Source organism: Haemorhous mexicanus (genome assembly GCF_027477595.1).
Source record: "Haemorhous mexicanus isolate bHaeMex1 chromosome 3 unlocalized genomic scaffold, bHaeMex1.pri scaffold_136_ctg1, whole genome shotgun sequence".
In the NCBI taxonomy this organism is placed as follows: domain Eukaryota; kingdom Metazoa; phylum Chordata; class Aves; order Passeriformes; family Fringillidae; genus Haemorhous; species Haemorhous mexicanus.
This window is the reverse complement of record NW_026775979.1, coordinates 65994-88500: the sequence shown is the minus strand read 5'-3', so window position 1 is coordinate 88500 and position 22507 is coordinate 65994. Positions and strand designations below refer to the sequence as shown.

The window sequence follows — 22507 nt, the reverse complement described above, 5'->3', positions numbered from 1 at the left end:
TCTCTGGGATTTCTTTTGGGTTTCTGGGATTGGTTTGGGATTCTGGGATCCATTCTGGGATTTCTTTGGGATTTCTTTGGGATTTCTTTGGGATTCTGGGATTGGTTTGGGGTTCTGGGATCCATTTTGGGATTTCTTTGGGACTTTTTTGGGAATTCTGGGATTGATTCTGGGATTCCTTCGGGATCCATTCTGGGATTTCTTTGGGATTTCTATGGGATTTCTATGGGATTGGTTTGGGGTTCTGGGATCCATTTTGGGATTTCTTTGGGATCGGTTTGGGATTCTGGGATTGGTTCTGGGATCCATTTTGGGATTTCTTTGGGATCTGTTTGGGATTCTGGGATCGGTTCCGGGATCCATTTTGGGATTTCTTTGGGATTGGTTTGGGATTCTGGGATCGGTTCCGGGATCCCTTTGGGATGGCTTTGGGATCTGTTTGGGATTCTGGGATCGGTTCCGGGATCCATTTTGGGATTTCTTTGGGATTTGTTTGGGATTCTGGGATCGGTTCCGGGATCCCTTTGGGATGGCTTTGGGATCTGTTTGGGATTCTGGGATCGGTTCCGGGATCCATTTTGGGATTTCTTTGGGATTTGTTTGGGATTCTGGGATTAATTTTCGGATTCTGAGATTGATTTGGGGATTTATTCTGGGATTTGGGGACAGGGATGGGGACAGAGGGAGGGGACAGAGGGACGGGGACAGAGGGACAGGGACAGAGGGAGAGGGGGAGGGGACAGAGGGACAGGGACAGAGGGACAGGGACAGAGGGACAGGGATGGGGACAGAAAGGGGGCAGTGACAGTGACAAGTGACAGTGACACGTGACAAGTGACACGTGACAGTGACAATGACACGTGACAGTGACACAGGACAGTGACAATGACACGTGACACGTCCGTGTTTTTCCCGCCCCCCCCCCGGTTTTGGCGCCCCCTGGCGGATCCTCCTCCCCCTCCCGCCGCTCAAATCTCGCCCGCTCCCTGCGCGCCTGCGCCTCAAATCTCGCGAGAACTCGCTCGGCACGGCCGGGCTGAGGCGGAAGCGCCGCTCCGCCGCCATTGCTGCCTCCCTCCGGCCTCTGCCGCTCCCACCGGTACCGGAACCGGCTCCGGAAGCGGCACCGGCACCGGGCCCGGCCCGCGGCGCCGCGGCACCGCCATGGAGGCCAACGCGGCCAAGCGGAAGGAGCCGCGCAAGGCGCTGCGGGTTAAAGTCATCTCCATGGGCAACGCCGAGGTGGGCAAGGTGAGGCGCTGCTATTGGCCGGCGGGCGGTGAGGGGCGGGCGACCTGACCAATCAGAGGCGCGGGAAGGCGGGCGCTTAGCGCTGATTGGCGTGTGGGCCGCGCGACGTAACCAATCAGCAGCCGGCATCTCATTGTTGTCGGTGCGGTTGATTGATAGGCGGGTGGGCGGTGCCTCGGGGGAACGCGCGGATCTGATTGGACGATGGCGAAGTGGGCGGTGCTTGTCGCTGTTTTGGGGCGGAGGCGCCATTCCCAAAAGTTGGAATTTTTGGGATTTGGGGGGATTTGGCGGGATTTGGCGTTCTGCCGCCTCGCAGAGCTGCATCATCAAGCGGTACTGCGAGAAGAGGTTCGTGCCCAAGTACCTGGCCACCATCGGCATCGACTACGGCGTCACCAAGTGAGGGAGGGAACGGCAACGGCGGCGGGAATAACGGGAACGGGGACGGTGGGAATGGCGGGAATGACGGGGATAACGGGAATGGTGGGGACAGTGGGAATGGCGGGAATGATGGGATAATGGGATTGGTGAGAATAATGGGGATAATGGGATAAGGGGAATAGTGGGAATAATGGGAATGGTGGGAATAATGGGGATAATGGGAGAGCGGGATTGGGAGTAACAGGAATAATGGGACAATGGGAATAATGGGGATAATGGGAATGATGGGATAATGGGAATGGTGGGATAATGGGAATGGTGGGATAATGGGAATGATGGGGATAATGGGAATGGTGGGATAATGGGAATGATGGGGATAATGGGAATGGTGGGATAATGGGACTAGTGGGAATGATGGGAATAGTGGGAATGATGGGAATAGTGGGGATAATGGGAATGGTGGGAATAATGGGAATGGTGGGAATAACGGGAATGATGGGGATAATGGGAATGATTGGGATAATGGGAATAGTGGGATAATGGGAATGGTGGGATAATGGGACTAGTGGGAATAATGGGAATAGTGGGAATGATGGGAATGATGGGATAATGGGAATGGTGGGATAATGGGAATGGTGGGAATGATGGGAATGGTGGGATAATGGGAATGGTGGAGATAATGGGAATGGTGGGATAATGGTAATGGTGGGGATGACAGGAATGGTGGGACAATGGGAATGGTGGGGATAATGGGAATGGTGGGATAATGGGAATGGTGGGATAATGGGAATGATGGGGATAATGGGAATGGTGGGATAATGGGAATGATGGGGATAATGGGAATGGTGGGATAATGGGAATGATGGGAATAATGGGAGTACTGGGAATAATGGGAATAGTGTGAATAATGGGGGATAATGGGAATAGTGGGAATAGTGGGAATAATGGGAATAATGGGGATAGTGGGAATAACGGGAATGATGGGATAGGGAATAACAGGAATAATGGGGATGATGGGAATGGGATTGGTATGGGATGGGGATAATGGGAATAATGGGAATAGTGGGAATACTGGGAGTGATGGGATAATGGGAATGACAGGAATAATGGGAATGCTTGGGATCATGGGAAAAATGGGAATAATGGGAATGGTGGGAATAATGGAAATAATGGGAATAGTGGGGATAATGGGAATGATGGGATAATGGGAATAATGGGAATAATGGGAATATTGGGAATAATGGGAATGATGGGAGTAGTGGGAATATTGGGAGTGATGGGATTGGGAATAACGGGAATAATGGGGATAATGGGAATGGTGGGGATAATGGGAATAATGGGATAGGAATGATGGGAATAATGGGGATAATGGGAATGGGAATGATGGGAATAATGGGAATGATGGGAATAATGGGAATGGGATTGGGATGGGAATAATGGGAATGGAAATGGTGGGGATAATGGGAATCATGGGAGGAGTGGCAATAATGGGAATGGGAATGGGATGGGTTGGGAATAATGGGAATGGTGGGAGGAGTGGGAATAATGGCAATGATGGGAGTGATGGGAATGTTGGGATAATGGGAATGGTGGGATAATGGGAATGATGGGGATAGTGGGAATAATGGGAATAATGGGATAATGGGATTGGTATGGGATGGGAATAATGGGAATAATGGGAATGGTGGGAATAATGGGGATAATGGGAATGGGATTGGGAATAGTGGGATTGGGATGTGATGGGAATAATGGGAATGGTGGGGATAATTGGAATGATGTGATTAATGGGAATGATGGGAGTAACGGGAATGGTGGGAATGGTGGGGATACTGGAATTGATGGGAATGGGATTGGTGGGGTTGGGATGGGAATGGGAATACTGGGGATAATGGGGATGGGATTGGGATGGGAATGGGAATATTGGGTATAATGGGAATGGTGGGAGTGGTGGGGATAATGGGGATAATGGGAATCGTGGGAATAGGATTGGGAACGATGGGGATAATGGGGATAATGGGAATGGGAATGATGGGGATAATGGGGATAATGGGGATAATGGGAATGGGAATGATGGGGATAATGGGGATAATGGGGATAATGGGGATAATGGGAATGGGAATGATGGGGATAATGGGGATAATGGGAATGGGAATAACAGGAATGATGGGGATAATGGGATAATGGGATTTATGGGATAATGGTGTGATGGGATAGGATGGGATTTACGGGACAATGGGATTTATGGGATGATGGGATTAGTGGGATAATGGGATGGTGGGATAATGGGATAATGGGGTAATGGGATGGGATGGGTTGGATGGGATGGGAGATGGGATAATGGGATGGGATTTATGGGATAATGGTCTGATGGGATAGGATGGAATGAAGGGATTTATGGGATAATGGGATTTATGGGATGATGGGATAATGAGGTGATGGGATAATTAGATAATGGGATGGATGGGATTTATAGGATGATGGGATAATGGGATAGGATGGGATTTATGGGATAATGGGATGATGGGAGAATGAAGTGATGGAATGGGATAGGATGGGATAGGATGGGATAATAGGGTAATGGGATGGATGGGATTTGTGGGGTAATGGGATAATGGGATAGGATGGGATTTGTGGGATTTATGGGATAATGGGATTTATGGGATGATGGGATGGTGAGATAACGGGATAATGGGATGGATTGGGTGGGGTGGGATTAATGGGATAACGGGATGGGATTTATGGGATTAATGGGATAATGGGATGGAATTTATGGGATAATGGGATGACGGGGTAACGGGATAATGGGATGGGATGAGATTTGTGGGATAATGGGATGATGGGATAGGATGGGATAATGGGATTTATAGGATAATGGGATAATGGGATTTATGGGATGATGGGATGATGGGATTTATGGGATAAAGGGGTGATGGGATAATGAAATGATGGGATGGGATAGGATGAGTTAATAGGGTAATGGGATGGATGGGATTTATAGGATAATGGGATAACGGGATAGGATTTTTGGGATTTATGGGATAATGGGATTATGGGATAATGGGATGGGGTGAGATTTGTGGCATAGTGGAATGATGGGATAGGATGGGATAATGGGATTTATGAGATGATGGGATAATGAGGTGATGAGATTTATGGGATAGCAGGGTGATGGGATAATGATGGGATGGGATAATGGGATTGATGGGATAGCAGGATGATGGGATAGTGGGATAATGGATGGGATGGATGACATTTGTGGGATAATGGGATAATAGGATAATGGGATGATGGGATAACAGGGTAATGGGATAATGGGATTTTGGGGATAATGGGATAAGGGAATAATGGGATAGCAGGATGATGGGTAAACAGGATAATGGGATGTATGGGATAATGGGATTTATTGGATAATGGGATAATGGGATAATGGGATGATAGAATGGGATAATGGGATTTATGGGATAATAGGATAATGGGATAATGGGATAATGGGATGGGATGGGATAATGGGATTTATGGGATAATGGGATGGGATAATGGGATTTATGGGATAATGGGATTTATTGGATAATGGGATAATGGGATAATGGGATGGGATGGGATAATGGGATTTATGGGATAATGGGATAATGGGATGGGATAATGGGATGATGGAATGATGGGATAATGGGATAATGGGATTTATGAGATAATGGGATGGGATAATGGGATGATGGAATGATGGGATGATGGGATTATAAGATGATGGGATAAGGAAATAATGGGATAAGGGAATAGTGGGATAGCAGGATGGTGGGATAATGGGATAATGGGATTTATGGGATAATGGGATTCATGAGATTCATGGGATTTCTGGTATAATGGGATTTATGGGACAATGAGGTGATGTGATAATGGGATTATAGGATAATGGGATAATGGGATAACAGGATAGTGGGATGATGGGATAACAGGATAATGGAATGGGTCAATGGGTCAATGGGTCAATGGGATAACAGGATAATGGGATTCATGGGATTTAAGGGATTATGGCATGATGGGATGGGATTGATGGGATTATGGGATAATGGGATTTTGGGATAACGGGATAGTGGGATGATGGGATGGGATTTATGGGATGATGGGATGGAATAATGGGATGATGAGATAATGGGATTTATGGGATAATGGGATTTTGGGATAACGGGATAGTGGGATTTTGGAATAACGGGATAATGGGATGGGATGGGATAATGGGATTTGTGGGATAATGGGATTTATGGAATTTGTGGGATAATGGGATGATGGGATAATGGGATTTATGGGATAATGGGATGATGGGATAATGGGATTTATGGAATTTGTGGGATAATGGAATGATGGGATAATGGGATTTATGGGATATTGGGATGATGGGATAATGGGATTTATGGAATTTGTGGGATAATGGGATGATGGGATAATGGGATTTATGGGATATTGGGATGATGGGATAATGGGATTTATGGAATTTGTGGGATAATGGGATGATGGGATAATGGGATTTATGGGATAATGGGATTTTGGGATAACGGGATAATGGGATTCAGGTTCTCCCAGAGGAGCCCCCCTTGCAATTTCGGACCAGTTCCCACCCTGCAATCCCGAAATTCCAAATCCTTGGGGAATTCCAAGGGGTTTTTCCTGGATTTCCCACCCAGATTTCCGAGGGTTTTTTTTTCCACGGAATTCCTGGAATTCTGAGGGGTTTTTTCCGGACTTCCCAGAATTCCCACACCTTTTCCAGGGTGCAGATCCGCGACCGGGAGATCAAGGTGAACATCTTCGACATGGCCGGACACCCCTTCTTCTACGAGGTCAGAATTCCCAAAAACTCCCAAAATTCCCCCTGGAAAATCGGGAATTCTTCCCTTGGGCTCTTCCCCGAATTTTTTTTCCCTGTTTTTTTTATTCCTACAATTTTTTTCCCCTATTTTTCCCCCAAGTTTTTTTCTTCCAATTTTTTTTTTTGCCTGGAATTTTATTTCCTTTTTTTCGTTTTTTTTGTTTTTTCTTTTTTTGTTTGTTTGTTTTTATTTTGCTGTTGCTGTTGTTGTCGTTGTCGTTTTTTCCCTGGAATTTTTTTCCCTGGAATTTAATTTTTCCTGAACCATCCTTGGTTATTTTTGTGATGTTCCTCCGCTATATCGTTATTATAAACACGTTAGAGTGTGCTACGTCATGTCACGGGAGGGTAATTAGGCTGTGTCATTACATTAATTATGTGATGTGTGATGTGTGATATGATGTATTATATGATATGATATTAATTAATTGTGTTAGGTTGTGTTATGTTGCGTTGTGTTATATTGGGTTATATTGTAATTATGTTTCCTTGTGTTATATTGGGTTATATCTTGTTATGGAATTGTATTCTAGTCTATTCTATTCTATTACAATATATTATATAATATCATATCAATTATGTTATGGTATGTTATGTTATGTTATGTTATGTTATGTTATGTTATGTTATGTTATGTTATGTTATGGCATGGCATGGCATGGCATGGCATGGCATGGCATGTCATGTTATATTATATAATGTTGTATTGTATTATATTATATAATGTTGTATTATATTATATTATATTATATTATATTATATTATATTATATTACATTACATTAGATTACATCAGATTACATTAGATTATACTACATTATATTATATTATATTATATTATATTATATTATATTATATTATATTATATTATATTATATTATATTATATTATATTATATTATATTATATTATATTATATTATATTATATTATATTACGTTATATTACATTACATTAGATTACATTAGATTATATTACATTATATTGTATTATATTATATTACATTAGATTATATTACATTATATTGTATTATATTATATTACATTACATAATATAATATAATATAATATAATATAATATAATATAATATAATATAATATAATATAATATAATATAATATAATATAATATAATATAATATAATATAATATAATATAATACATTATATTTTTTTCATTGCATTATATTATATCATATTACTTTACATTACATTACATTGTATTACATTGTTATATACTGTATTATACTATATTATACTATATTATATTATATTATATTATATTATATTATATTATATTATGTTATGTTATGTTATGTTATGTTATGTTATGTTATATAATGTTATATTATATTATACTATACTATATTATATTATATTATGTTACATTACATTACATTACATTATATTATGTTATGTTTTATTATATTACATTACATTACATTATATTACATTACATTATATTATGTTATGTTATATTATATTATATATCATATCATATCATTATGCAGTACGCCATATAATATCGTATAGTATTATAATATACTGTATTACACTATATTGTATTATATTTTATGACCTGACATTACATTTTATTCTTATGATACATTATGTTTGTTATATTACTTTACATTCTATTCTTGCATTTCATTACGTTACATTACATGTAAATTATGTTACAGTATGCTCTATTCTATCATTATATCATATTACATCACCTTACAATGCATCACAATATATTGCACTACATTAAAATATAGTACATTATAATATAATATGTTAATTATATTACATTACACTACATTACATTACATTACATTACATTACATTATATTATATTATATTATATTATATTATATTATATTATATTATATTATATTATATTATATTATATTATATTATATTATATTATATTATATTATATTATATTATATTATATTATATTATATTATATTATATTATATTATATTATATTATATTATATTATATTATATTATATTATATTATATTATATTATATTATATTATTCCATTCCATTCCATTCCATTCCATTCCATTCCATTCCATTCCATTCCATCATTCCATCATTACATGACACTACATAATATCATATTACACTATATTATATTATGCTCCTATTACACTATATTATACAATGCTATGCACTTTTCTAGTCTATATTATTTTAAAAATTTTTTAAAAATTAAGTTCCTTTCATGTATATTATTTTATTTTATTTTATTTTATTGGATGTAATTTGATTTGATTTGATTTGATTCGCTTTTATTTTATTCTATTTTGTTTCATTTTATCTAATATAACTTTTTTAAAAATTGAATTGAATTGACTTGAATTGAATTTTATTTTATTTTTTAAAATTTAATTTAAATAAATTTAGTTTAATTTCATCCTATTTTATCCTATTATATTTCACTTAACTAATTTAATTTTTAAAAAAATGTGTTATATTATATTATGTAGTGTAATGTAATGTAATGTAACTTTATTTCACTAAATTATTTTAATTTTTTAAAAAATTAACATAACATGATATAATATAATATAATATAATATAATATAATATAATATAATATAATATAATATAATATAATATAATATAATATAATATAATGTAATATAATGTAATATAATATAATATAATATAATATAATATAATATAATATAATATAATATAATATAATATAATATAATATAATATAATATAATGTAATATAATGTAATATAATATAATATAATATAATATAATATAATATAATATAATATAATGTAATATAATGTAATATAATGTAATATAATATAATATAATATAATATAATATAATATAATATAATATAATATAATATAATATAATATAATATAATATAATATAATATAATATAATATATAATATATAATATAATGTAGTACAATATAATATAATATGATATAATATAATGTATTATAATATAATATAATATGATGTAATGTAATTTAATGTAATGTAATGTAATATAGTAGAATGTAATACAATGTAATATAATACAATATAATATATTATAACATAATATAATACAATATGATACAATACAATATAATATAATAAGATATAATGTAATGTAATGCAATGTAATATAATATAATATAATATAATATAATTTCTTTAAAAAATTTTTTAAAATTTAAATAAATGAACTGAATTGAATTTCCTCTTTTCCCTGGAATGATTTCCCTTTTCCCGTTCCCGTTCCCCGTCCCAGGTGTGTAACGAGTCCTACCAGGCCACGCAGGGGGCGAATTTCTCTTCTTCCCCTGAATCCTTTTCCCTGATTATTCCCCAATTTTTTTCCCCTGGAATTCTTTCCCTCTGGAATTCTTTCCCAGGACTTTTCCCCCCTCTCTCTCTCCGTGCCAGGTGCGTAACGAGTTCTACAAGGACACGCAGGGGGTGCTGCTGGTCTACGACGTGGGCTCCAAGGAATCCTTCGAGGCGCTCGACTCCTGGCTGGCCGAGATGCGCCGCGAGCTGGGCCCGCACGGCAGCCTGGACAGCGTCGTCTTCGCCGTCTGCGCCAACAAGGTCCGGGAATGCCGGGAATTCCGGGAATTCCGGAGGGGTTCCTGGGGTTTGGTCCTTGCTGGGTCCTCTGGGATGGGAATTGTGGGAATTGTGGGAATTCTGGAGAGGTTCTGGGCTTTGTTCCAGGCTGGGCCCGCACGGCAGCCTGGACAGCGTCGTCTTCGCCGTCTGCGCCAACAAGGTCCGGGAATGCCGGGAGTTCCGGGAATTCCGGAGGGGTTCCTGGGGTTTGGTCCTTGCTGGATCCACAGGGTTGGGAATTGTGGGAATTGTGGGAATTGTGGAGAGGTTCTGGGCTTTGTTCCAGGCTGGGCCCGCACGGCAGCCTGGACAGCGTCGTCTTCGCCGTCTGCGCCAACAAGGTCCGGGAATGCCGGGAATTCCAGGAATTCCGGAGGGGTTCCCGGGGTTTGTTCCTTGCTGGGTCCTGTGGGATGGGAATTGTGGGAATTGTGGGAATTGTGGAGAGGTTCTGGGCTTTGTTCCAGGCTGGGCCCGCACGGCAGCCTGGACAGCGTCGTCTTCGCCGTCTGCGCCAACAAGGTCCGGGAATGCCGGGAATTCCAGGAATTCCGGAGGGGTTCCCGGGGTTTGTTCCTTGCTGGGTCCTGTGGGATGGGAATTGTGGGAATTGTGGGAATTGTGGAGAGGTTCTGGGGTTTGTTCCAGGCTGGGCCCGCACGGCAGCCTGGACAGCGTCGTCTTCGCCGTCTGCGCCAACAAGGTCCGGGAGCCACAGAATTCCGGGAATTCCGGGAGTTTTGGAGGGGTTCACAAGGGTTTTTCCAGGCTGGATCCTGTGGGATTGAGATCCCGGGAATTCTGGAGATTCCAGAGCCGTTCCTGCGGCTTTGGCTCCAACTGGATCCTCCAGGATGGAAATTCCAGGATTTCTGGAGATTCCAAGAATTCCGCAGCCATTCCCAGGGTTTGTTCCAGACTGGATGGATCCTGTGAGACGGGAATTCCAGGAATTCTGGGAATTCTGGAGGTGTTCACAAGGGTTTTTCCATACCACATCCAGAGGGTTGGGAATTCTGGGAATTCTGGGAATTCCAGAGCCATTCCCGGGGTTTGTTTCAGGCTGGGACCCCATGGCAGCCTGGGCAGCGTCGTCTGCGCCAACAAGGTCTGGAATTCCAGGAATTCCAGGAATTCTGGGAATTCCCGAGACCTTCCAGGGTTTTTTTTCCAGGCCCACGGGGTCCTAAGGGATGGGAATTGTCAGAATTCTGGAGATTCCGGAGCTGTTCCTGGAGCTCGGGTCCCAACTGGTTCCTCCAGGATTGAAATTCCAGGAATTCTGGAAGTTTCTGGGCATTCCAGAACCATTCCCAGGGTTTTATTCAGACTGGATCCTGTGGGATTGGAATTCTGGAAATTTCCGGAATTCCAGAGATGTTCCCAGGGTTTTTTCCAGGCTGGATCCAGAGAGTTGGGAATTGTGGGAACGTTGGGAATTCTGGAGAGGTTCTGGGGTTTGTTCCAGGCTGGGCCCGCACGGCAGCCTGGACAGCGTCGTCTTCGCCGTCTGCGCCAACAAGGTCCGGGAATGCCGGGAATTCCGGGAATTCCGGAGGGGTTCCCGGGGTTTGGTCCTTGCTGGATCCAGAGGGTTGGGAATTGTGGGAATTGTGGGAATTGTGGAGAGGTTCTGGGGTTTGTTCCAGGCTGGGCCCGCACGGCAGCCTGGACAGCGTCGTCTTCGCCGTCTGCGCCAACAAGGTCCGGGAATGCCGGGAATTCCGGGAATTCCGGAGGGGCTCCCGGGGCTTGTTCCTTGCTGGGTCCTCTGGGATGGGAATTGTGGGAATTGTGGAGAGGTTCTGGGGTTTGTTCCAGGCTGGGCCCGCACGGCAGCCTGGACAGCGTCGTCTTCGCCGTCTGCGCCAACAAGGTCCGGGAATGCCGGGAATTCCGGGAATTCTGGGAATTCCAGAGGGGTTCCCGGGGTTTGTTCCTTGCTGGGTCCTCTGGGATGGGAATTGTGGGAATTGTGGGAATTGTGGAGAGGTTCTGGGGTTTGTTCCAGGCTGGGCCCGCACGGCAGCCTGGACAGCGTCGTCTTCACCGTCTGTGCCAACAAGGTCCGGGAATGCCGGGAATTCCGGGAATTCCGGAGGGGTTCACGGGGTTTGGTGCTTGCTGGGTCCTCTGGGATGGGAATTGTGGGAATTGTGGGAGTTCTGGAGAGGTTCTGGGGTTTGTTCCAGGCTGGGCCCGCACGGCAGCCTGGACAGCGTCGTCTTCGCCGTCTGCGCCAACAAGGTCCGGGAATGCCGGGAATTCCGGGAATTCCCGAGGGGTTCCCGGGGTTTGTTCCTTGCTGGATCCAGAGGGTTGGGAATTGTGGGAATTGTGGGAATTCTGGAGAGGTTCTGGGGTTTGTTCCAGGCTGGGCCCGCACGGCAGCCTGGACAGCGTCGTCTTCGCCGTCTGCGCCAACAAGGTCTGGGAATGCCGGGAATTCCGGGAATTCCGGAGGGGTTCCCGGGGTTTGTTCCTTGCTGGATCCAGAGGGATGGGAATTGTGGGAATTGTGGGAATTCTGGAGAGGTTCTGGGGTTTGTTCCAGGCTGGGCCCGCACGGCAGCCTGGACAGCGTCATCTTCGCCGTCTGCGCCAACAAGGTCCGGGAATGCCGGGAATTCCGGGAATTCTGGAGAGGTTCACAAGGGTTTTTCCAGGCTGGATCCTGTGGGATTGAGATCCCGGGAATTCTGGAGATTCCAGAGCCGTTCCTGCGGCTTTGGCCCCAACTGGATCCTGCAGGATGGAAATTCCAGGATTTCTGGAGATTCCGGGAATTCTGGAGCCATTCCCAGGGTTTGTTCCAGACTGGATCCTGTGGGATGGGAATTCCAGGGATTCTGGGAATTACGGAGGTGTTCACAAGGGTTTTTCCATGCCACATCCAGAGGGTTGGGAATTCTGGGAATTCTGGGAATTCCAGAGCCATTCCCGGGGTTTGTTTCAGGCTGGGACCCCACGGCAGCCTGGGCAGCGTCGTCTGTGCCAACAAGGTCTGGAATTCCAGGAATTCCAGGAATTCTGGGAATTCCCGAGACCTTCCAGGGTTTTTTTTCCAGGCCCACGGGGTCCTAAGGGATGGGAATTGTCGGAATTCTGGAGATTCCAGAGCTGTTCCTGGAGCTCTGGTCCCAACTGGTTCCTCCAGGATTGAAAATCCAGGAATTCTGGAAGTTTCTGGGCATTCCAGAACCATTCCCAGGGTTTTATTCAGACTGGATCCTGTGGGATTGGAATTCTGGAAATTTCCGGAATTCCAGAGATGTTCCCAGGGTTTTTTCCAGGCTGGATCCAGAGAGTTGGGAATTGTGGGAACGTTGGGAATTCTGGAGAGGTTCTGGAGTTTTTTTTCAGGGTGGATCCTGTGGGATTAAGATCCCGGGAATTCTGGAGATTCCAGAGCCGTTCCTGCGGCTTTGGCCCCAACTGGATCCTCCAGGATGGAAATTCCAGGATTTCTGGAGATTCCAGGAATTCCGCAGCCATTCCCAGGGTTTGTTCCAGACTGGATCCTGTGGGATGGGAATTCCAGGAATTCTGGGAATTCCGGAGGTGTTCACAAGGGTTTTTCCAGGCTGGATCCAGGGGTTTGGGAATTCCGGGAATTCTGGGAATTCCGGAGGTGTTCACAAGGGTTTTTCTAGGCTGGATCCAGGGGGTTGGGAATTCTGGGAATTCTGGAGAATCCAGAGCCATTCCCAGGGTTTGTTCCAGGCTGGGCCCCCACAGCAGCCTGGGCAGCCTCGTCTGCGCCAACAAGGTCCGGAATTCCAGGAAATTCCGGGGAATTCCAGTGAATTCCGGGAATTCCGGACTTGTTCCCAGGGTGTTTATTCCCGGTGTTTATCGATCTTCCCAGCGTTTGTTCATTCCCAACTTTCCCGTTGTCCTTTTCCCGTGGTTCCCGGGTGGATGCGGCGATGGCTCCTTCTCCCCCCGGTTTGATTTCATGATTCCCGCTGGATTCGTTTCCCGTTTTCCCGGGGGTTTTAATCTGATATTCCCGGTGTTTTCCCATCATCATTCCCGTTGTTGTCATTCCCGTTGTCATTCCCTTTGTCATTCCTGTCATCATTTCCTTTGTTGTCATTCCCAATGTTGTCATTCCCGTTCTCATTCCCATTGTTGTCATTTCCATTGTCGTCATTCCTGTTGTTGTTCCCATCATTCCCATTGTCATTCCCATTGCTGTCATTCTCATTCCCATTCTCATTCCCATTCCCATTGTCGTCATTCCCATTGTCATTCCCGTCATTCCCATTGCTGTCATTCCCATTCCCATTGTCATCGTTCCCATCGTTCCCATTGTTGTCATTCCCATTTTTCCCGTTGTCATTCCCATTGTCATTCCCATTGTTTTCATTCCCATTGTTCCCATTGTTGTCATTCCTGTTGTCATTCCTGTTGTCATTCCCATTCCAATTCCCATTGCTGTCATTCCCATCATTCCCATTTTTGTCATTCCCATTGTCATTCCCATCATTCCCGTTGTGTTCATTCCCATTGTTGTCATTCCCACTGTTGGCATTCCCATTGTTGCCATTCCCATTGCCATTCCCATTGTTGTCATTCCCGTTGTCATTCCCATTGTCGTCATTCCCATCATTTCCACTGTTGTCATTCCCACTGTCGTAATTCCCATTGTCATCGCCATCGTCATTCCCATTCCCATTCCATTCTCATTCCAATTGTTGTCATTCCCGTTTTCATTCCCATCGTTCCCATTCCCACTGTTGTCATTCCCATTGTTGTCACTGCCATTGTCATTCCCATTGTCGTCATTCCCGTCATTCCCAATCCCATTCCCATTATCATTCCCATCATTCCCATTCCCGTTGTCATTCCCATTGTCATCATTCCCATTCACATTCCCATTGTCATTCCTGTTGTTGTCATTCCCATTGTCATTCCCATTGTCGTCATTCCCATCATTCCCATTCCCATCATTCCCATTCCCATTCCCATCATTCCCATTCCCATCATTCCCATTCCCACTCCCATTGTCATTCCCATTCCCGTTCCCATTCCCATTCCCGTTGCCGTTCCCGCTGTCATTCCCGCTGTTCCCGTTCCCGTTCCGTTCCCGTTCCCAGGTGGACGCGGGGAAGCTGCGGGTGGTGGACGAGAGCGAGGGGCGGCTCTGGGCCGAGAGCCGCGGATTCCTCTACTGGGAGACCTCGGCCCAGAGCGGGGAGGGCATCCAGGAGATGTTCCAGGTGGGAATCACAGCCGGGAATTCCGGGAATTCTGGGGAGGGCATCCAGGAGATGTTCCAGGTGGGAATTCCGGGGATTCCAGGGGGGGAATGTGGGATGAGGGGACGGGTGGGAATTCTGGGAATTCCTCCTCTACTGGGAGACCTCGGCCCAGAGCGGGGAGGGCATCCAGGAGATGTTCCAGGTGGGAATTACAGCCGGGAATTCCAGGTGGGAATTATGGGAATTCCGGGAATTCCAGGGGGGAATTATGGGAATTCCGGGTGAGGATTCGGGAATTCTGGGAGATGCTCCAGGTGGGAATTCCAGGAGATGTTCCAGGTGGGATTTGGGGTGGGAGTGTGGGATGAAGGGAGAGGTGGGAGCCATCCAGGAGATGTTCCAGGTGGGAATTCTGGGAGATGTTCCAGGTGGGAATTCTGGGAATTCTGGGAGATGTTCCAGGTGGGAATTCTGGGAGATGTTCCAGGTGGGAATTCTGGGAATTCTGGGAGATGTTCCAGGTGGGAATTCTGGGAGAAGTTCCAGGTGGGAATTCTGGGAGATGTTCCAGGTGGGAATTCTGGGAATTCTGGGAGATGTTCCAGGTGGGAATTCTGGGAATTCTGGGAGATGTTCCAGGTGGGAATTCTGGGAGATGTTCCAGGTGGGATTTGGGGTAGGGGTTTGGGATGAAGGGAGAGGTGGGAGTGATCCAGGAGATGTTCCAGGTGGGAATTCCGGGAGATGTTCCAGGTGGGAATTCTGGGTGGGAATTCTGGGAAATCCAAGTGGGAATCCAGCTGCGAATGTGGGAGATGTTCCTGGATGGAATTCAAGGTGGGATTTGGGGTGGGAATGTGGGATAAAGGGTCGGCTGAGAGCGATCCAGGAGATGTTCCAGGTGGGAATTCTGGGAATTCTGGGTTTTTCCCTGGGAAAGGGTTTGGGAATGGGATCTGGGATGGTTGGGAATGTCCTGTGGGATTTGGATCTGGGATTGTCCTGGGACTATCCTGGGAATGGGAGCTGGGATTGTTGGGGACACCTGGGAAGGGGCTGGGAATGGGATCCGGGATTTTCCTGGGAAAAGGTTTGGGGGTTGGATCTGGGATTGTTGGGATTGAAGGGCTGGGGTTGGGATCCGGGATTTTCCTGGGAAAAGGTTTGGGGGTTGGATCCGGGATTTTTGGGGTTGTCCCGTGGGATTGGGATCTGGGATTTCCCTGGGAAAAGTTTGGGATTTGGATCTGGGATTGCTGGGATTGGAGGGCTGGGAATGGGATCTGGGATCATGCTGGGAATTGGATTTGGGATTGTTCGGGAATTTCCTGGGAAGGAATTGGATCTTGGATCTGGGATTGTCCTGGGAAAGAGCTGGGAATGGGATCTGGGATTGGTGGGATTGGAGGGCTGGAAATGGGATCTGGGAATGTTGGGAATGTCCTGGGAAGGGTTTGGGGCTTGGATCTGGGATTTTCTTGGGAAAGGTTTGGGAATTGGATCCGGGATTTTTGGGGGTGTCCTGTGGGGTTTGGATCCAGGATTTCCCTGGGAAGTTTTGAGATTTGGGTCTGGGATTGTCCTGGGAAAAGTTTGGGAATTGAATCTGGGATTGCTGGGATTGGAGGGCTGGGAATGGGATCTGGGAATGTTGGGAATGTCCTGTGGGATTTGGCTCCAGGATTTCTGGGAATTTCCTGGGAAGGGGCTGGGAATCGGATCTGGGATTGTTGGGATTGAAGGGCTGGGAATGGGATCTGGGATTTTCCTTGGAAAATCTTGGGAAGTGAATCCTGGATTGTCGGGATGACCCTGTGGGAATCTCCTCCACCGTTTCCCCCGGGATCTGAATCCCACTCCCGCTGTGCCCATTCCTACATCCCAGAAAATCCCAGAAAATCCCCCCAAAATCCCCAAAAATTCCCAAAAAATCCCCTAAATAACCCCAGAAAATTCTCAAAAAATCCCCAAACATTTTGGAAAAATCCCCCCAAAATCCTCAGAAAATTAAAATAAAATCTCAAAAAAACCCCCCAAAAATTCCAAAAGATCCCCCAAAAAACCCAACAAATTCCCCAAAAAATCCCAAAAAAATCCCCCAAAAAATCCCCCCAAAATTTTTAAAATCCCCCAAAAATCCCTGAACATCCCCCCAAAAATTCCCAAAATCCCCCCCAAATCCCCCCAAAATTTAAAATATCCCGAGAAATCCCCCCAAAACTCCCCAAAATCCCAAAAATTTTTTTTAAAACCCGAAAAAGTCCCCCAAAAATACCCCCAAAAAATCCTCCCCAAAAATCCCCCAAAATCTCAAAAAATTCAAAAAAGACCCCTGCAAAACCCCTCAAAATCCCAAAAAATCCCCCAAAAATCCCCCCAAAATCCCAAAATAATCCCCAAAAATCCCCAAAAATCCCAATCAACCCCCCAAAAAATCCCCGAAAATAATCCCAAAAATTCCCCCGAAATTTAAAAAAGAATCCCCCAAAACTCCCGCAAAAATCCCCCAAAATCCCCCCAAAATAAAAAAAAAATCTCCCCCAAAACCAAAAAAAATTCTCAAAAAATCTCCAAAATTCCCCCAAAAATCCCCAAAAACTCTTCAAAGAAATCCCAAAAAAATCCCTAAAAAATCCCAAAAAATCCCCAAAAATCCCACCAAATTAAAAAAAATCCCCCCCAGAACCCCAAAAAATTCTCAAAAAATCTTCAAAATTCCCCCAAAAATCCCCAAAAAATCCCCCCAAAATCCCCCAAAACAATCCCCCCAAAGTCCCCCAAAAATCACCAAAAATCCCCAAAAAATCCCCAAAAATCCCCCCCCCCAAAAAAAAATCTCCCCCAAAACCAAAAAAATTCTCAAAACATCTCCAAAATTCCCCAAAAAAATCCCTAAAAAGTCCCCAAAAAATCCCCAAATATCCCCAAAAAATCCTAATAAATCCCCCAAAAATCCCCCCAAAATCCCAAAAAATCTTCAAAAAAATCCCAAAAAAATCCCTAAAAAATCCCCCCAAATCCCCCAAAAATTAAAAAAAAAAAATCTCCCAAAAAATCCCCCCAAAATCCTAAAAATCCTTTAAAAATCCCCAAAAAAATCCCCAAAAAAATCCCCAAAAAATCCCCCAAAAATCCCCCCAAAAATTCCCCAAAAAATCCCCAAAAATCCTCAAAAAATCCCCAAATATCCCCAAAAAATCCTTATAAATCCCCAAAAATCCCCAAAAAAATCCCCAAAAATCCCCAACTGCCCGCAGCCCTTTCCCGGGGGCTGATCCCGGCCGGGCATTCCCAGAATTTCTACTCGGCCATCGTGGAGCTGTGCGAGAGCGGCGGGAAGCGGCCGCCGGCCGGGGCCGGGCTCAGCTTCACGCGGGAGCAGGCGGACGCCATCCGGCGCATCCGCGCCAGCAAGGACAGCTGGGACATGCTGGGGCTCAAACCCGGCGCCTCCAGGTGCGGCAAAACGGGAAAAACGGGAATTCCGGGCCGGAAAAACGGGGAATTCCGGCAGGAAAAGGGGAAATTCCCATGGGAAACCAGGAATTCCAGCGGGAGAACCAGGAAATCCTGATGGGAAAAGGTGGATTTCTGGCTGGAAAAGGTGGAATTCCAGCGGGAATTCCAGGAACTCTTGCAGGAAAACCAGGAATTCCAGATAGGAAAAGCAGGAATTTCGGATGGGAAAAGGTGGAATTTCCATGGGAAAAGGCGAAATTCCTGCAGGAAATGGCTAAATTTCCAATGGAAAACCAGGAATTCCAGATGGGGAAAGGTGGAATTCCTGAAGGAAAGGGCGAAATTCCCAACTGAAAACCAGGAATTCCAGCGGGAAAACCACAAATTCCCGGGTGGAAAAATTGGAATTCCAGATGGAAAAGGGAAAATTCCCAAGGGAAAAACAGGAATTCCAGCTGCAGAACGAGGAATTCCAGCAGGAAAACCAGGAATTCCCAATGGGAAAAGGTGGAATTCTGGCTGGAAAAGGGAAAATTCCCAAAGGGGAACTAGGAATTCCAGTGGGACAAAGCAGGAATTCCTATGGGTAAAGATGAAATTCCAGTGGGAAAACCAGGAATTCTGGTGGTAAAACCTCAAATTCCCAATGGGAAAAAGTGGGACTAGCATGGGAAAAGGTGGAATTCCAGCAGGAAAAGGTGGAATTCCCAATGGAAAACCAGGAATTCCAGCAGGAAAACCAGGAATTCCGGATAGGAAAGTGGGGAATTCCCATGGGGAAAGTTGGAATTCCAGTGGGAAAAGCCGAAATTCCTTCCAGAAAACCCCGACATTCCCTCAAGAATTCCCATGGGAACCCCAAAGTCCCTGCCCCAAACCCCCAGAATTCCCAGGGAAACCCTCAGAATTCCCAGATTTCCCTGGGAATTCCCTGTTTTCCCTCAGGGAGGAGGTGATGTGGGAGTACCGGTGCACAACTTTTTTCTGGAAAAATCCGAAAGTCCTTCCAGAAAACCCCAGAATTCCCTCAAGAATTCCCATGGAAACCCCAAAATCCCTGCCCCAAACCCCCAGAATTCCCAGGGAAACCCCCAGAATTCCCAGAATTCCCTGGGAATTCCATGTTTTCCTGTCCCAGGGAGAAGGTGATGTGGGCGTACCGGTGGACAATTTTTTTCTAGAAAAAGCCGAAATTCTTGCCAGAAAACCCCAAAATTCCCTCAAGAATTCCCATGAAACCCCAAAATCCCTGCCCCAAACCCCCAGAATTCCCAGATTTACCTGGGAATTCCATGATTTCCCCGGTCCCAGGGAGGAGGTGACGCGGGCGTACCGGCGCCTGGCCGTGCTGCTGCACCCCGAACCCCAGAATTCCCTCAAGAATTCCCATGGAAACCCCAAAATCCCTGCCCCAAACCCCCAGAATTCCCAGGGAAACCTCAAAATTCCTGCAGGAAAACCTGGAATTCCCATGGGAAGACCCTGGAATTCCTGTGGGAAAAGTTGGAATTCCAGTGGGAGAAACTTGGAATTCCCATGGGAAAAACTTGGAATTCCTGCAGGAAAAGCTGAAATTCCAACAGGAGAAGCCGAAATTCCTCCAGGAAAAAACCCCGGAATTCCCTCAAGAATTCCCATGGAAACCCCAAAATCCCTGCCCCAAATCCCCAGAATTCCCAGGGAAACCTCAAAATTCCTGCAGGAAAACCTGGAATTCCCATGGGAAGACCCTGGAATTCCTGTGGGAACAGTTGGAATTCCAGTGGGAGAAACTTGGAATTCCCATGGGAAAAACTTGGAATTCCTGCAGGAAAAGCTGAAATTCCAACAGGAGAAGCCGAAATTCCTCCAGGAAAAAACCCCGGAATTCCCTCAAGAATTCCCATGGAAACCCCAAAATCCCTGCCCCAAACCCCCAGAATTCCCATGGAAACCCCCAGAATTCCCAGATTTCCCTGGGAATTCCATGTTTTCCTGTCCCAGGGAGGAGGTGACGTGGGCGTACCGGCGCACAATTTTTTTCTGGAAAAATGCGAAATTCTTGCCAGAAAACCCCAAAATTCCCTCAAGAATTCCCATGAAACCCCAAAATCCCTGCCCCAAACCCCCAGAATTCCCAGATTTCCCTGGGAATTCCATGATTTCCCCGGTCCCAGGGAGGAGGTGACGCGGGCGTACCGGCGCCTGGCCGTGCTGCTGCACCCCGAACCCCAGAATTCCCTCAAGAATTCCCATGGAAACCCCAAAATCCGCGCCCCAAACCCCCAGAATTCCCAGGGAAACCCTCAGAATTCCTGCAGGAAAAGCCAAAATTCCTGCAGGAAAACTTGGAATTCCCATGGGAAAAACTTGGAATTCCTGCAAGAAAAGCTGAAATTCCAACAGGAGAAGCCGAAATCCATTCAAGAAAATCCCAAAATTCCCTGAAGAATTCCCATGGAAACCCCAAAATCCCTGCCCCGAACCCCCAGAATTCCCAGGGAAAAGCCGAAATTCCAACAGGAAAACTTGGAATTCCCATGGAAAAACTTGGAATTCCAGTGGGAAAAGCTGAAATTCTTGCCAGAAAACTCCAAAATTCCCTCAAGAATTCCCATGGAACCCCGAAATCCCTGCCCCAAACCCCCAGAATTCCCGGATTTCCCTGGGAATTCCCGATTTTTCCCCGTTTTTCCCGGTCCCAGGGAGGAGGTGACGCGGGCGTACCGGCGCCTGGCCGTGCTGCTGCACCCCGACAAGTGCGTGGCGCCCGGCAGCGAGGACGCCTTCAAGGCCGTGGTCAACGCCCGCACCGCCCTGCTCAAGAACATCAAGTGATGGAATTCCCAGGGGAACATTCCCGGATTTTCATCTCCAAGGGATCCTCGGGACAGGGGAGGGACAGGGGAGGGGGTCGGGGGGGTTTGTTCCCAATTTTCTGTGAAGTATTCCCAATTTTCTGTGAGTTATTCCCAATTTTCTGTGAGTTATTCCCAGTTTTCTGTGAGTTATTCCCAATTTTCCAAGAGTTATTCCCAGTTTTCTGTGAGTTATTCCCAGTTTTCTGTGAGTTATTCCCAATTTTCCAAGAGTTATTCCCAGTTTTCTATGAGTTATTCCCAATTTTCTGTGAATTATTCCCAATTTTCTGTGAATTATTCCCAATTTTCTATGAGTTATTCCCAATTTTCTATGAGTTATTCCCAATTTTCCAAGAGTTATTCCCAATTTTCCAAGAGTTATTCCCATTTTTCTATGAGTTATTCCCATTTTTCCAGGGGTTATTCCCATTTTCCCGAGATTTATTCCCATTTTTCCGAGCGTTATTCCCAATTGTCCCTGATTTATTCCCAGTTTTCCAGGGTTATTCCCGGTATTCAAGGGGTTCTTCCCATTTTTCCGAGTGTTATTCCAGGATTTCTGCTGGTTAGTCTCAATTTTCCCAGGGTTATTCCCACTTTTCCTAGGATTATTCCCAATTTTCCGAGTGTTATTCCCATTTTTCCATCAGTTATTCCCAATTTTCCAAGAGTTATTCCCATTTTTCCAGGGCTCATTCCCAATTTTCCAAGGATTATTCCCGATTTTCCAAGGATTGTTCCCAATTTTCCAGAGAATTATTCCCAATTTTCCATGAATTATTCCCATTTTTCCTGAGTTTTTCCCATTTCTTCAGGGCTCATTCCCAATTTTCCAAGGATGATTCCTGCTTTTCTGTGAGCTATTCCCAATTTTCCAATAATTATTCCCATTTTTCCAGGGTTCATTCCC

The 22507-nt window shown here is 44.9% G+C and overlaps 1 protein-coding gene across 5 annotated transcripts; it reads left to right on the top strand.

Moving 5' to 3' along the window:
* The first annotated feature begins 994 nt into the window (after positions 1–994).
* On the top strand, positions 995–21976 carry DNAJC27 (DnaJ heat shock protein family (Hsp40) member C27). 5 transcript variants are annotated; one of them, XM_059837300.1, is made up of 7 exons: positions 995–1251; positions 1571–1653; positions 6401–6470; positions 9906–10070; positions 15194–15316; positions 18594–18754; positions 20069–21427. In XM_059837300.1, the coding sequence occupies exons 1-7, from the start codon at positions 1165–1167 to the stop codon at positions 20922–20924; spliced, it is 1545 nt and encodes a 514-aa protein (XP_059693283.1). In that variant the 5' UTR covers positions 995–1164; the 3' UTR covers positions 20925–21427. The 5 variants fall into 5 exon arrangements, with proteins under 5 accessions (XP_059693283.1, XP_059693286.1, XP_059693282.1 ...); XM_059837303.1 differs by lacking the exon at positions 20069–21427 and adding an exon at positions 21442–21976 and having other exon boundaries at positions 1009–1251; XM_059837299.1 differs by lacking the exons at positions 995–1251; positions 1571–1653; positions 6401–6470; positions 9906–10070 and adding an exon at positions 11162–12519 and having other exon boundaries at positions 20069–21435.
* Positions 21977–22507: the final 531 nt, after the last annotated feature.